Source organism: Nomascus leucogenys, chromosome 16 (assembly GCF_006542625.1).
Source record: "Nomascus leucogenys isolate Asia chromosome 16, Asia_NLE_v1, whole genome shotgun sequence".
NCBI lineage: Eukaryota > Metazoa > Chordata > Mammalia > Primates > Hylobatidae > Nomascus > Nomascus leucogenys.
This window is the reverse complement of record NC_044396.1, coordinates 14,342,834-14,359,103: the sequence shown is the minus strand read 5'-3', so window position 1 is coordinate 14,359,103 and position 16,270 is coordinate 14,342,834. Positions and strand designations below refer to the sequence as shown.

General features: G+C 38.2%; 1 protein-coding gene across 3 annotated transcripts in view; it reads left to right on the top strand.

The window, feature by feature from the left end:
- TMEM67 (transmembrane protein 67) overlaps nt 1-16,270 on the top strand; it is a 67,532-nt gene that overhangs the window by 15,170 nt on the left and 36,092 nt on the right. For all 3 annotated transcript variants that reach the window (XR_004026216.1, XM_030795258.1, XM_030795257.1), the window contains 7 exons: nt 2,474-2,536; nt 10,456-10,610; nt 10,737-10,845; nt 11,519-11,605; nt 12,263-12,328; nt 15,082-15,238; nt 16,098-16,221. Coding sequence is in view for 2 of the 3 variants with exons in the window: in XM_030795258.1 (XP_030651118.1) it covers nt 2,474-2,536; nt 10,456-10,610; nt 10,737-10,845; nt 11,519-11,605; nt 12,263-12,328; nt 15,082-15,238; nt 16,098-16,221 (761 nt within the window). In the remaining variant the exon portion in view is untranslated. The remainder of the gene's footprint in view (nt 1-2,473; nt 2,537-10,455; nt 10,611-10,736; nt 10,846-11,518; nt 11,606-12,262; nt 12,329-15,081; nt 15,239-16,097; nt 16,222-16,270) is intronic.

Below are 16,270 nucleotides of genomic sequence, written 5' to 3'. Positions count from 1 at the left end.
AGAAAAGCTGAAAGAATTAGACAGTGGCTATGCCTATGTCTTTCACCTAGGTTAAAGAATTATTAATGTTTTGCCACATTTGCTTTATCTCTCTGTATATATGTAAATATATACACAAACACAATGTTTTTTTCCCCTGAGCCATTTGAAAATAAGTTGTAGACATAATGACATTGCACTCCAAATACTTTAGGGTGGATCTCCAAAAAATAAGGCATTTTCCTAGAATCACACCCAAGGAATTTAAAATTAACATAATAGAATTAAATGATATCCATTCATACCCAAATTTTCCCAGTTGTTCAAAAATGTTCTTTATTCTCCCTTCCTTTTTGGGGGGAACAGATACCTAGGATCCAATCAAGGATCCCACATTGCAGTTAGTCTTTCTAGTGTCCTTTAATCTAGAACATATCCCTGCTTCACTTTGCTTTTGTGGTTTGTCTCCTCTGTATTTTTCTGATTGTTTTCTCATGATTAGACGCAGTGAAACATATTTTCGCAAGGTGTTATATAGATGTTGTATACAGCTCATTGCATCCCAACAAGGGGTATGTAATGTCTGTCAGGTTGTCCAGTTATTGGTGATAGTAAATTTGATTGCTAGGCCGGACATGGTGGCTCACTCCTGCAATCCCAGCACTGTGGGAGGCCAAGGCAGGTAGATCACCTGAGGTCAGGAGTTCAAGACAAGCCTGGCCAACATGGTGAAACCCCATCTCTACTGAAAATACACAAATTAGCCAGGCGTGGCGGCAGGCTCCTGTAACCCCAGCTACTCAGGAGGCTGAGGCAGGAGAATCGCTTGAACCCAGGAGGCAGAGGTTGCAGTGAGCCAAGATCGCGCCATTGCACTCCAGCCTGGGCAACGAGAGCGAAACTCCGTCTCAAAAAAAAAAAAAAAAAAAAAAATTGATTTCTTGGTCATAGTTGTGTCTGCCACTTCTCTCCGTTGTAAAGGTATTGTGATTAATACGTTAGTCTGAGACTATGTAAATATCCATTTTAGCAATTAATGAATCTTGCCTGTATCAGTTATTAAACTGGTCATTTCTAATAACAATTCTGTTATTCCCTCTACATTTATTAGCTAGCAATTGTCTGTAGAAGCACTTTACTTTTTCTGTGTTTTTTTTTTTAAAAAAAAAAGCTTTATTATTAACTCATAGAATCTTTGTTTACTCATTGTGTTATAATCTGTTACTGTTATTCTTCTTTTAGAAGTTCAAGTTTTACCAAATTTGAACTTCCTTTCAGCATAGCTCCTGTGTTGTTTTGACGTGACTTTAGACTTTAGGGATTTCCTTGGTTTCTCTATACCATGTTCCAGACTCACCTTGTATAATTATATTTTTTAATAGTTCCATAATATTCTGGCTTATGCACTAAAATTTGTATAATGGTATCTCCAGAGAATATTTAGGTTTTCAGTTATTAACTATATTGCTGTCAACCATTTTATGCACATAAATATGTTTTCCCATTTAGAGGGATTATTGCTTTAAGATAAATTTCCTAAGTGTTCCTAAATTTCTGGGTTAGAGTATATGGATATTGCTTTATAAAAGTATCATGCAACTTTCACACTATCAGTGGCATTGTATGTGGCTCCATTTTACATGCATTTGTCAGTACTGTTGTGTTGCATTTCCTTTTTTACCAGTTTGTGTGCATGTGTTCCTCAGCCTTCTATGCATTTTTCTTACAAAATAATTTTTGCTTATTAAATATACACAAATAGTACCTCATAGTTTTATTATAGATTTCTCTGATCACTGTGGTGCCATGTTCATATAATTTAGTTATATCACTTATGTGTGTGCTCAGACAATTTTCTTTGAATGGTGCTTCTTAGTTTCTCATATTTTAGCAAGATGTACAGATAAGCTTTAAAGTAATGTTTTTTAACCAGAGGTTTGTTATCTGTAGTCTTCAAAACCCATGTAATTGCCTTGGTCTCATCTGGAGATGCTGATTGGTTTTTGTTTGGGATGAAGCCAGGCATTTTTTGTTTTTAGAAAGTTCTGCAGGTGATTGTGATGCCCACCATTGTTTGGGAACCACCACTTTGGAGATTTGAAATTATTTCCCCCCATTTTTTTAATTGCTCGCCAATTTGGTACAGTATTTATAATAATTATAAACCAGTAAATATTAACCACTCAATACTAAGTCAGGATCTGTTATTTTTTCTTTTGTTTGCCACTTTATTTTTTATGTTAGTGAAATAGGCGTGTAGTATTTTTTGATTACAGGCACATTTTGTCTCGTTATATCTTTTGCCTCAGTGTGATTATTTTGTAATGCAGTCCTATTTATAATAACTGACATTGGTTAAAATCAATTCTTGTATTCCTATTAGTATCTGTTTTTCTACTAACATTGTGAAAGTAATGTGAGACATTTCCCATTCAACAATATGCATATTGGGGTCATTTGAACTTAAAAATAAAATGTATCTTTTTGTTTACAGGGCATGTCTTTAACTTCAGAATGGTTTGCAAAGTATTTGCAATCATCAGCAGCTGCATGTTGGGTAAGTTTGAATTTTTTAAATAAATTTCATTTTATTTTGAAGAATTATACCATTTATTTACCCAGATAATAAAAGTTTTATTTCTAAGTAGCTATAGCTTCTTTGTCATAATCTTATAAGAAGAATAAACCCTTTCTTGTGGGCTGAAAGAGAATACATGAAGAAGATGTTATTTAGTATACACAAATTGAATGTCTCCAAGCTTTTTTAGCTGAAACGGAGTGTTAGGGGAAACTGTCACTTAGTAAATGTTTATTGATGACCTACTGCGTGCCAGGCCCAATTCTTAAATCAGGTTAGATATTTCAGAAAAAGAAAAAAACAGTCCTTCATGGAGTTATAGCCTAAGTAAATGTCAGGTTGTGCTAAGTGCTATGAAGGCAAATAGTTAAGAGTAAAGTACATAGAGGGGGTGGGGGATGCTATTTTATATAGTGATCAGGACAGGCATCTCTGAGAGGGTTATAGTTGAGCAAAGAACTGAAAAAAGTGAGAGTGAGCCATGTAAACATCAAAGAGAAGAGTGTTCTAAGCAGAAACCATAGCAGGAGCAAAGATCTCAAAGCAGTTTACTGGCTTATTCATGCTTAAGAGAGAAGGAGGAGGCTGAAGTGGCTGGAACAGAGTGAGCAGGGAAAGTGGAGTGGAGATGAGGTCAGGGATGTAGGGAGTGGCTACGGCAAGGCCCTGGAGTTTATTTTAAGGGAGATAGAAGGATTTCATGCAAAGGAAGACATGATAGAACTTCAGTTCTTGAAAGGATCATTGTAGCATGGAGAATAGAATTTGTTGGGGTAAGGGACCATTTAGGAGAGTATTAACAGTAATCTGAGTGAGAGATAGTGGACCATTGCACAAGGTGGTACTGCAGAAATGAGAGAAGCATTTATCTTCAGCTATGCTTTGAAGATTTAGCTGACAGAATTTACTCATTAGCTGGATAAGGGGCAAGAGAGAAAAAAAGTTCAAAGTTTTTCACATGAATAACTGTAAAAATGGAATTGCCTTTTCCTGATAGGGAAAACTGAGAAAGATGGTTGAGAGGCAAACTCAACAAATGATCTCATTTTGTTGTTTATAAAGCAGATTACTTAAACAAAATGGATTAGATTTTATGTGTAAGATCTAATATACAAATTACTGTTCTTTCAAATATAGTCTATTCGTTTTTTAATGTCATGCTATGAGTTTTTCCTTAGTTCTTTCAGTTTCTTGTCTTTATATTTTAACCTAAAATTTACAATTAAAATGTTTGTGTTACTTCTCTTCCCAAGTGGAAAGTTTATTTTCTCCTTAAGCTAGAGGGAAGGTTTTAAAAAGCAAAAGAATACAAAAAAAGTTATTAGTAAAATAGGTAAAAAAAAAATAATTTTTTTTTTGAGACGGAGCCTCACCCTGTTGCCCAGGCTGGAGTGCACAATCTTGACTCACTGCAGCCTCTGCCTCCTGGGCTCAAGAGATCCTCCTGCCTCAGCCTCCCGGGTAGCTAGGACTACAGGGGCATGCCACCACACTCAGCTAATTTTTCTATTTTTAGTAGAGACAGGGTTTTACCACATAGGGCAGGCTGCTTTCAAACTCCTGACCTCAAGTGATCTGCCTGCCTTGACCTCCCAAAGTGCTGGGATTACAGGTGTGACCCACCATGCCCGGCCTAGAATAGGCAAAATGAAAACAAAATAAACTTTTTTTTCTTTTTTTTATTTCTTTTTTTATTATACTTTAAGTTCTAGGGTACATGTGCACAACATGCAGGTTTGTTACATAGGTATACATGTGCCATGTTGGTGTGCTGCACCCATTAACTCATCATTTACATTAGGTATTTCTCCTAATGCTATCCCTCGCCCCCCACCCAAAGACAGGCCCCAGTGTGTGATGTTCCCCGCCCTGTGTCCAAGTGTTCTCATTGTTCAATTCCCACCTATGAGTGAGAACATAGAGTGTTTAGTTTTCTGTCCTTGTGATAGTTTACTCAGAATGATGGTTTTCAGCTTCATCCATGTCCCTGCAAAGGACATGAACTCATCCTTTTTTATGGCTGCTTAGTATTCCATGGTGTATAATGTGCCACATTTTCTTAATCCAGTCTACCATTGATGGACATTTGGGTTGGTTCCAGGTCTTTGCTATTGTGAATAGTGCCACAATAAACATACGTGTGCATGTGTCTTTATAGTAGCATGATTTATAATCCTTTGGGTATATACCCAGTAATGGGATGGCTGGGTCAAATGGTATTTCTAGTTCTAGATTCTTGAGGAATTGCCACACTGTCTTCCACAATGGTTGAACTAGTTTACACTCCCATCAGTGTCAAAGCATTCCTATTTCTCCATATCCTCTCCAGCATCTGTTGTTTCCTGACTTTTTAATGATCACCATTTTAACTGGTGTGAGATGGTATCTCTTTGTGGTTTTGATTTACATTTCTCTAATGGCCAGTGAGGATGAGCATTTTTTCATGTGTTTGTTGGCTGCATAAATGTCTTCTTTTGAGAAGTGTCTGTTCATATCCTTTGCCCACTTTTTGATGGGGTTGTTTTTTTCTTGTGTATTTGTTTAAGTTCTTCGTAGATTCTGGATATTAGCCCTTTGTCAGATGGGTGATTGCAAAAAATTTCTCCCATTCTGTAGGTTGTGTGTTCACTCTGATGGTAATTTCTTTTGCTGTGCAGAAGCTCTTTAGTTTAATTAGATCCGATTTGTCTATTTTGGCTTTTGTTGCCATTGCTTTTGGTGTTTTAGTCATGAAGTCCTTGCCCATGCCTATGTCCTGAATGGTATTGCCTAGGTTTTCTTCTAGGGTTTTTATGGTTTTAGGTCTAACATTTAAGTCTTTAAACCATCTTGAATTAATTTTTGAATAAGGTGTAAGGAAGGTGTCCAGTTTCAGCTTTCTACATATGGCTGGCGGGTTTTCCCAGCACCATTTATTAAGTAGGGAATCTTTTCCCCATTTCTTGTTTTTGTCAGGTTTGTCAAGGATCAGATGGTTGTAGATGTGTGGTGTTATTTCTGAGGCCTCTGTTCTGTTCCATTGGTCTATGTATCTGTTTTGGTACCAGTACTATGCTGTTTTGGTTACTGTAGCCTTATAATACAGTTTGAAGTCAGGTAGCGTGATGCCTCCAGCTTTGTTCTTTTTGTGTAGGATTGACTTGGCAATGCAGGCTCTTTTTTGGTTCCATAGGAACTTTACAATAGTTTTTTCCAATTCTGTGAAGAAAGTCATTGGTAGCTTGATGGGGATGGCATTGAATCTATAAGTTACCTGGGACAGTAGGGCCATTTTCACAATATTGATTCTTCCTGTACACGAGCATGGAGTGTACTTCCATTTGTTTGTGTCCTCCTTTATTTCATTGAGCAGTGATTTGTAATTCTCCTTGAAGAGGTCCTTCACATCCCTTGTAAGTTGGATTCCTAGGTATTTTATTCTGTTTGTACGAATCGTGAATGGGAGTTCACTCATGATTTGGCTCTCTTTTTGTCTGTTATTGGTGTATAGGAATGCTTGTGATGTTTGCACATTGATTTTGTATCCTGAGACTTTGCTGAAGTTGCTTATCAGCTTGAGATTTTGGGCTGAGACAATGGAGTTTTCTAAATATGCAATCATGTCATCTGCAAACAGGGACAATTTGACTTCCTCTTTTCCTAATTGAATACCCTTTATTTCTTTCTCTTGCCTGATTGCCCTGGCCAGAACTTCCAACACCATGTTGAATAGGAGTGGTGAGAGAGGGCATCCTTGTCTTATGCCCGTTTTCAAAAGGAATGCTTCCAGTTTTTGCCCATTCAGTATGATATTGGCTGTGGGTTTGTCATAAATAGCTCTTATTATTTTGAGATATATTCCATCAATACCTAGTTTATTGAGAGTTTTTAGCATGAAGGGCTGTTGAATTTTATTGAAGGTCTGTTCTGCATCTATTGAGGTAATCATGTGGTTTTTGTCATTGGTTCTGTTTATGTGGTGGATTACGTTTATTGATTTGCATGTGTTGAACCAGCCTAGCATCCCAGGGATGAAGTCAGCTTGATCGTGTTGGATAAGCTTTTTGATGTGTTGCTGGATTTGGTTTGCCAGTATTTTATTGAGGATTTTTGCATTGATGTTCATCAGGGATATTGGTCTAAAATTCTCTTTTTTTTTGTTGTATCTCTGCCAGGCTTTGGTATCAGGATCATGTTGGCCTCATAAAATGAGTTAGGGAGGATTCCCTCTTTTTCTATTGATTGAAATAGTTTCAGAAGGAATGATACCAGCTCCTCTTATACCTCTGGTAGAATTCGACTGTGAATCCATCTGCTTCTGGACTTTTTTTGGTTGGTAGGCTATTGATTATTGCCTCAATTTCAGAGGCTGTTGTTGGTCTATTCAGAGATTGAGCTTCTTCCTCATTTAGTCTTGGGAGGGTGTATGTGTGAGGAATTTATCCATTTCTTCTAGATTTTCTAGTTTATTTGTGTAGAGGTGTTTATAGTATTCTCTGATGGTAGTTTGTATTTCTGTGGGATCAGTGGTGATATCCCCCTTATCACTTTTTATTGCATCTATTTGATTCTTCTCTCTTTTCCTCTTTATTAGTCTTGCTAGTGGTCTATCAATTTTGTTGATCTTTTCAAAAAACCAGCTCCTGGATTCATTGATTTTTTGAAGGGTTTTTTGTGTCTCTATCTCTTTCAGTTCTGCTCTAGTCTTAGTTATTTCCTGCCTTCTGCTGTCTTTTGAATTTGTTTGCTCTTGCTTCTTTACTTCTTTTAATTGTGGTGTTACGGTGTCGATTTTAGATCTTTCCTGCTTTCTATTGTGGGCATTTAGTGCTATAAATTTCCCTCTACACACTGCTTTAAATGTGTCCCAGAGATTGTGGTATGTTGTATCTTTGTTCTCATTGATTTCAAAGAACATCTTTATTTCTGCCTTCATTTCATTATTTACCCAGTGGTCATTCAGGAGCAAGTTGTTCAGTTTCCATGTCATTATCCGGTTTTGAGTGAGTTTCTTAATCCTGAGTTCTAATTTGATTGCACTGTGGTCTGAGAGACAGTTTGTTGTGATTTCTGTTCTTTTGCATTTGCTGAGGAGTGCTTTACCTCGAACTATGTGGTCAATTTGGGAATAAGTGTGAGGTGGTGCTGAGAAGAATGTATATTCTGTTGATTTGGGGAGGAGAGTTCTGTAGGTGTCTATTAGGTCCACTTGGTGCAGAGCTGAGTTCAAGTCCTGGATATTGTTGTTAACCTTCTGTCTTGTTGATCTGTCTAATATTGACAGTGGGGTGTTAATGTCTCCCATTATTATTGTGTGGGAGTCTAAGTTTCTTTGTAGGTCTTTAAGGACTTGCTTTATGAATCTGAGTGCTCCTGTATTGGGTGCATATATATTTAGGATAGTTAGCTCTTCTTGTTGAATTGATCCTTTTGCCATTATGTAATGGCCTTCTTTGTCTCTTTTGATCTTTGTTGGTTTAAAGTCTGTTTTATCAGAGACTAGGATTGCAATCCCTGCTTTCTTTTGCTTTCCATTTGCTTGGTAGATCTTCCTCCATCCCTTTATTTTGAGCCTATGTGTGTCTCTGCACATGAGGTGGGTTTCCTGAATACAGCACATTGATGGGTCTTGACTCTTTATCCAATTTGCCAGTCTGTGTCTTTTAATTGGAGCATTTAGCCCATTTACATTTAAGGTTAATATTGTTATGTGTGTATTTGATCCTGTCATTATGATGCTAACTGGTTATTTTGCCCATTAGTTGATGCAGTTTCTTCCTAGCATCGATGGTCTTTACAATTTGGCATGTTTTTGCAGTGGCTGGTACTGGTTGTTCCTTCCCATGTTTAGTGCTTCCTTCAAGAGCTCTTGTAAGGCAGGCCTGGTGGTGACAAAATCTCTCAGCATTTGCTTGTGTGTAAAGGGTTTTATTTCTCCTTCACTTATGAAGCTTAGTTTGGCCGGATATGAAATTCTGGGTTGAAAATTCTTCTCTTTAAGAATGTTGAATATTGGCCCGCACTCTCTTCTGGCTGTAGAGTTCCTGCCAAGAAATCCGCTGTTAGTCTGATGGGCTTCCCTTTGTGGGTAACCCAACCTTTCTCTCTGGCTGTCCTGAATATTTTTTCCTTCATTTCAACCTTGGTGAGTCTGACAATTATGTGTCTTGGGGTTGCTCTTCTCAAGGAATATCTTTGTTTTGTTCTCTGTATTTCCTGAATTTGAATGTTAGCCTGCCTTGCTAGGTTGGGGAAGTTCTCCTGGAAAATATCCTGAAGAGTGTTTTCCAACTTGGTTCCATTCTCCCCATCACTTTCAGATACATTAATCAAACATAGATTTGGTCTTTTCACGTAGTCCTATATTTCTTGGAGGCTTAGTTCATTTCTTTTTACTCTTTTTTCTCTAACCTTGTCTTCTCGCTTTGTTTCATTAATTTGATCTTCAATTACTGATACCCTTCCTTCCACTTGATCAAATCGGCTACTGAAGCTTGTGCATACATCACGTAGTTCTTGTGCCGTGGTTGTCAGCTCCATCAGGTCATTTAAGGTCTTCTCTACACTGTTTATTCTAGTTAGCCATTCGTCTAATCTTTTTTCAAGGTTTTTAGCTTCCTTCTGATGGGTTCGAACATCCTCCTTTAGCTTGGAGAAGTTTGTTATTACCGACCTTCTGAAGCCTATTTCTGTCAATTTGTCAAAGTCATTCTCCATCCAGCTTTGTTCTGTTGCCGGTGAGGAGTTGCGATCCTTTGGAGGAGAGGAGGCACTCTGGTTTTTAGAATTTTCAGCTTTTCTGCTCTGGTTTCTCCCCATCTTTATGGTTTTATCTACCTTTGATCTTTGATGTTGGTGACCTACAGATGGGGTTTTGGTGTGGATGTCCTTTTTGTTGATGTTGATGCTATTCCTTTCTATTTGTTAGTTTTCCTTCTAACAGGTCCCTCAGCTGCAGATCTGTTAGAGTTTGCTGGAGGTCCACTCCAGACCCTATTTTCTTGGATATCACCAGCAGAGGTTGTAGAACAGCAAATATTGCTGCCTGATCCTTCCTCTGGAAGCTTCGTCCCAGAGGGGCACCCACCTGTATGTGGTGTCTGTCGGCCCCTACTGGGAGGTGTCTCCCAGTTAGGCTACACAGGGTCAGGGATCCACTTGAGGAGGCAGTCTGTCCCGTTCTCTGAGCTCAAACGCTGTGCTGGGAGAACCACTGCTCTCTTCAGAGCTGTCAGACAGGGATGTTTAACTCTGCAGAAGTTTCTGCTGCCTTTTGTTCAGCTATGCCCTGCCACCAGAGGTGGAGTCAACAGAGGCAGCAGGCCTTGCTGAACTGCAGTGGGCTCTACCCAGTTCGAGCTTCCTGGGCTGCTTTGTTTTCCTACTCAAGCCTCAGCAGTGGCAGACACCCCTCCCCCTGCCAGGCTGCTGCCTCTCAGGTTGATCTCAGACTGCTGCGCAAGCAGTGAGCAAGGCTCTGTAGGCGTGGGACCCGCCGAGCCAGGCGTGGGATGTAATCTCCTGGTGTGAGGTTTGCTAAGACCATTGGAAAAGTGCAGTATTTAGGTGGAGGTGTCCCGTTTTTCCAGGTACAGTCTGTCACGGCTTCCCTTGGCTAGGAAAGGGAATTCCCCTGACCCCTTGCGCTTCCTGGGTAAGGCGATGCCCCACCCTGCTTCAGCTTGCCCTCCGTGGGCTGCACCCACTGTCCAACCAGTCCCAGTGAGATGAACTAGGTATCTCAGTTGGAAACACAGAAATCACCCGTCTTCTGCGTTGATTACGCTGGGAGCTGCAGACCGGAGCTGTTCCTACTCAGCCATCTTGGAACAGACCTGCACAAAGTAAAATTTTTATATCAATGTTTGCATAGACTGTTCAGGTTCATGTTACTTTTCTTTGCCATTGTTCTGTTGTAGGTATATGCCAATCTAACATCTTGTCAAGCTCTTGGAAATATGTGTGTGATGAACATGAATTCTTATGACTTTGCCACGTTTGATGCATGTCGACTGTTTCAGTTTATCTTTGAAAATACTGCTGGACTGAGCACTGTTCATTCTATTTCATTTTGGTAAGGATATTTTGATTGACGAAATGTTATTTTGACTGAATTCAGTGCAGTTATTAATATATTCACAAATATTAATAATAAGAAATATTTATTCTCCATTATTAAAACAGTTGTAACTGTTTATAGGAGACAGAATCTTCCTTGGCTGTTTTATGGAGACCACTTAGGATTAGCACCTCAAGTGCTCAGTTCTACCTCTCTTCCTACAAATTTCAGTTTTAAAGGAGAAAACCAGGTAAAAAGTGTCTAATATCATTAGAGGATAACTACATTTTGATTTATAATTTTAAAAGGTAATAAAGTTACAATTCTTGCCTTTTTAGGTTGTTGGTACAAACTCAGTTACTAAACTAAATATAAATGTCAACAACTTATAAAAACTAAACAGTATAGAGTTTAGCTGTCTTATTGAATATGTGGATACTTCTGGATTATGTGGTTATGGCAAGAAGTTGTACTTGTAGGGTTGGGAAGAGCAGTTTTCATCACCAAATGCAAAAAATCTCTGTCCTGTTTTTCCACACCTTAAAGAAGTGCTTCCGAAGATTGACTGGGGCTCTGTGACGTTGCTCAGCACTTCACAGGGCCAAATTCCTACCTGTCACTTTTTGACCTTCCAGAATGAGGAGATACTATTCTCCCACACTGCCTCCTATTTAACAGGTTCGAAAGGAGGCTATCTGTCACTAGTGCTGCCTCTCAATTCTAAAATAATAATTTTCATGCAAAAAACCAGTCCAATTCTTTTAGGTGTATTTAGTCATAGAAATAGATTAATTGAGCCTCAAAATAAAGGTAATTGTAATTTTTCAACAAAAAGTATCAGTCAACAATGAAAATTTCTTTGTAGGATATTGTATTACTTTCAGAGTATTTGACCTGATTTTGCTCTTGTTTTCTGTAATCAGAATACAAAACTGAAGTTTGTTGCTGCTTCCTATGATATAAGAGGAAATTTTCTCAAGTGGCAAACTTTAGAAGGAGGTGTTTTACAGGTAAGCATGATTCTAGTTAAAGAATTAATAACGTGCATTATTTTTGCCTGAGGCAAAGACAAGAGGAAAAGATTAGATTATTGTATGAATAAAGCATCAGTTACATACTACGCTTGATTTTTTTTCTGATGCTTTAAATTAGAATTTCTTAAGGTTTTTTTTGTTTGTTTTTGTTCTTTTTTTTTCTTTTTTTTTGAGATGGAGTCTTGCTTTCTCGCTCAGGCTGGAGTGCAGTGGCGCAATCTCGGCTCACTGCAAGCTCCGCCTTCCGGGTTCACGCAATTCTCCTGCCTCAGCTGGGAGCTGGAACTACAGGTGCCTGCCACCACGTCCGGCTAATTTTTATGTACTTTTAGTAGAGACGGGGTTTCACCGTGTTAGCTAGGATGGTCTCGATCTCCTGACCTTGTGATCTGCCCGTCTTGGCCTCCCAAAGTGCTTGGATTACAGGTGTGAGCCACCATGCCTGGCTAAGTTTTATTTCTTTAAAGTTATGACTTTCATTTATAACAGATGTTCCTTTAACTTTTCATATCCTTGATACATTAAATAAGTATTATATGGAGCATATATCCATGTTTGAGTTTGAGAACTCTTGAGTATAAGAGTAGAAAACATTGGTGAGAGGTATTTATCTGTTGTATTCTTTTACTATAGCTTTGTCCAGACACAGAGACAAGGCTAAATGCTGCTTATTCATTTGGAACAACTTACCAACAAAATGTAAGTTTGAACAATATTAGTCTATATTTTAGCTTTATTTTTCAAAATATCATATCAGCAGTAATTGGAATAATACTTAAATTTTTGAGATTGGAAATTTTTTTTTCTTGTTTTTTTTTGAGATGGAGTTTTGCTCTTGTTGCCCAGGCTGGAGTGCAATGGTGCAATCTCAGCTCACCACAACCTCCGCCTCCCAGGTTCAAGCGATTCTCCTGCCTCAGCCTCCCGAGTAGCTGGAATTACAGACATGTGCCACCACGCCCAGCTAATTTTTTGTATTTTTAGTAAAGACGGGGTTTCTCCATGTTGATCAGGCTGGTCTTGAACTCCCCACCTCAGATGATCTGCCCTCCTCAGCCTCCCGAAGTGCTGAGATTACACGCATGAGCCACCGTGCCCGGCCGGAAATGTTTTTAATAGTGATGAATAATTTCACTATTTAATATAATTTTTTATTACCTGGGTACAGAAAAGCTTAATTTAAGTGGCATAAACAGAGCACCTTGTTATCTATAGAGTTTTTTTGTTTGTTTGGTTTTTGAGACGGTGTCTCACTCTGTTGCCGAGGCTGGAGTGCAGTGGTGCAATCTCGGCTCACTGCAATCTCTGCCTCCTGGGTTCAAGCAATTCTCGTGCCTCAACCACCTGAGTAGCTGGGACAACAGGCATGTACCATCACACCCAGCTAATTCTTGTATTTTGCATAGAGATGGGGTTTTGCCATGTTGACCAGGCTGGTCTGAAACTTGTGACCTCAAGTGATCCACCAGCCTTGGCCTCCCAAAGTGCTGGGATTACAGGTGTGAGCCACCTCGCCCGGCCTAGAGTCTTAAACATCATATAATATTACATCTTCATAATAAATTGTTTATCTGCTTCTAGGCTTATAGGTCTTAAAAAGTAATACTTCTGAGCATTTTGAAATAAAGTAAAAATACTACTTTTTTTAATGACTAATAAAAAGTTACTCCCTTCTTCTACCCCCTCATAACAAATAAAAATAATTCCTTCATCTTCCTCCATTCTTTTCTTTCTCCTTCCTTCTCTGACTTTCCTTACTTCGATACCTATTTTGAAATTACATTATCTTACTAAGGAATATTATGAGCCATTAAATACTTGAAAGACATGCATGTATTAGTCCATTCTCATGCTGCTAATAAAAACACATTTGAGACTGGGTAGTTTACAAAGAAAATAGGTTTAACTGACTCACAGTTCAGCATGGCTGAGGAGGCCTCAGGAAACTTACAATCATGGTGGAAGGGGAAGCAAACATGTCCTTTTTCACACGGTGACAGGAAAAGAAGTGCTGAGCAAAAGGGGGAAAAGCCCCTCATAAAACCATCAGATCTCATGAGAACTCACTCACTATCATGAGAACAGCATGAGGGTAACCACCCCCATGATTCAATTACCTCCCTCCGGGTCCTTCCCACGACACATGGGGATTATGGGAACTACAGTTCAAGATGAGATTTGGGTGGGGACACAGCCAAACCATATCAATTAATTAGTCTGTAAAAGTACATCTTGATAAAGTTCCACGCACAACCATAGAACAAAACCGTAACAAAAAATACCATTATGGAAAGTAGATTGGAAGAATCTACTAACAGTGGTTACTTCTGGATAGTGGGGTTAGAAATTATTTTTATTTTCTTCTTTATAATTTCCAAATTTTCTACCATGAACATGAATTTACTTCTTTTGTCAGAAATGATTTACATGTTGTTGTTGCTGTTGTTGTTAAATGTTATTGTGCTTCTAACATAGGCCAGAAAGATCAACACTTATGTAATGCCTATCTCTGTGTGCTCAGCATTTTATCATCATTATCCCATTTGATTCATAAAATAACTATATGAGATACATAGTATCTGTGCTTCACAGATGAGGAAATTATGCCATGTAATTAGGTAATTTACTCAAAGACTTGTGTCACATAAACTGTGGAGCCAATGTTCCATCATCAGGTTTAAAAAGCATTTTTATTTCATTGAACCTGGCTAACTCTCAAGTCCGTCATAGCCTAGTGGGCAAAACAGTTATACAGACAAAGAATTGCAAAGAATGTGATAAGTGTCATTCTATAGGTATGTACAAGGTACTGATTCCTAGGGAATTATAGAAAGGCTTCACAAAGTAAGTGATACTTGGGCTTGTATAATGAATATGAGTTTTCCAGAAGAGCACAGTGGGGAAGGAAATGTCAGACAGAAACCACATTTACAATGACAGAGAGACATACAGTAGTATGGCATATTTAGAAACTACAAGTAGATTAGTGTGAATAGAGCACCATAGACTGATAGGGAGTAATGAGAGATAAGCCTGGCTTGGTTAATGGAAGCCAGATCCTAGACATCATTGCACAGCAGGAGAAAAAATTGGGAATTTATCCCATAGGACAGTAGTTTTAAACCTTTTCACTGATGTACCCTTAATATTGAGAATGAAGGTATATCTCCTTCATCTGAGTTGAAGCTCAAGAAGTTCTCAAAATTCTCAGAGCAGTTCTTTACTGTTAGTGTTTTTGGTCCTTATAAAATAATCACAGTATTCACGTTTTGGAAGACAAATGAAAATGCATATAAACAAGGTAGTATAAAGATATTTTGCAAAACTAGAAAAACACTCTGAAGATAATAAAAATGCTTGCTAATTTTCAATTGTGATCTTTTATTTTATTTTTTACTTTTTAGTACTTTGTTGCTGTTTTATGTGCTTTTATTTTTAATTTTACTTTTCAGTGTGAGATTCCTATCTCTAAGATCTTAATTGACTTTCCCACTCCTATGTTTTATGATGTGTACCTTGAATATACTGATGAAAATCAACATCAATATATTTTGGCTGTGCCTGTGTTAAACCTAAATCTTCAACACAATAAGATATTTGTGAACCAAGGTAAGACATCCATACATACTACTCTTTTCCCTGAGCAGAAATCAATAAATAAGTTAACCTACATGATAATTTAATAAACCACTGATTATAAGAAAGGTCATGAATTCTCTCTTATATGGTTCTATACGGTGTGCCAAAAAATGAAACAATAAATTGCTGGTGGACTTAGAAACTGTTACTAATTTTATTGCCAGATATATTGTTAAGAAATTATACTGTTGCTAAGGGTATATCCTGAGAAACATTAGTAGAACCGTAAATTGGGGCTTTTTCTTCAAGCTGTCCCTTGAAGATAAATTAGAATATGCTTTTTTGGACAAATTAGTTTCTTTTGTTGTTATTCATGTTATAAAATCCTGCTTCTTCGGGTAATTTGCAGGGGAAAGCCTTCCAAATTTATGAAAAGTTCAAACAATCAGAAGACATTCAAATCCAAGGCACGGTGGCTCACACCTATAATCGCAGCACTTTGGGAGGCCAAGACGAGAGAATTACTTGAGCCTAGAAATTCAAGACCAGCCTAGGCAACATAATGAGAACCTGTTGCTACAAAAAAAATATTTAGCTTGGTGTGATGGTGCATGCTTGTAGTCCCAGCTACTCTGGAGGCTGAGGTGGGAGGATCACTTGAGCCCAGGAGGTTGAGAATGCAGTGAGCCATGATCATGCTACTGCACTATAGCCTGGTCAGCAGAGTGAGACCCTGTCTAAAAAAAACAAAAGAAGACATTCACATGAGTTAGAGAAGGCCATTGTCAGGTGTTTCTTATACTAGTAACTTTTTGCAGCCATCTTATCTAAAACAATAATTTTATGTTTTAAATTTGTGCAGTAAACTTTTTTCTTTTTATGATAAAAGACAGCAACTCTGGCAAGTGGCTTCTAACTCGGCGCATTTTCTTAGTGGATGCAGTAAGTGGACGAGAAAATGACTTAGGAAGTCAGCCAAGAGTAATTCGAGTTGCTACTCAAATATCACTGAGGTAAACAAATGTCTAATGATATTATTTATGGGAAAATATCATAATGGAA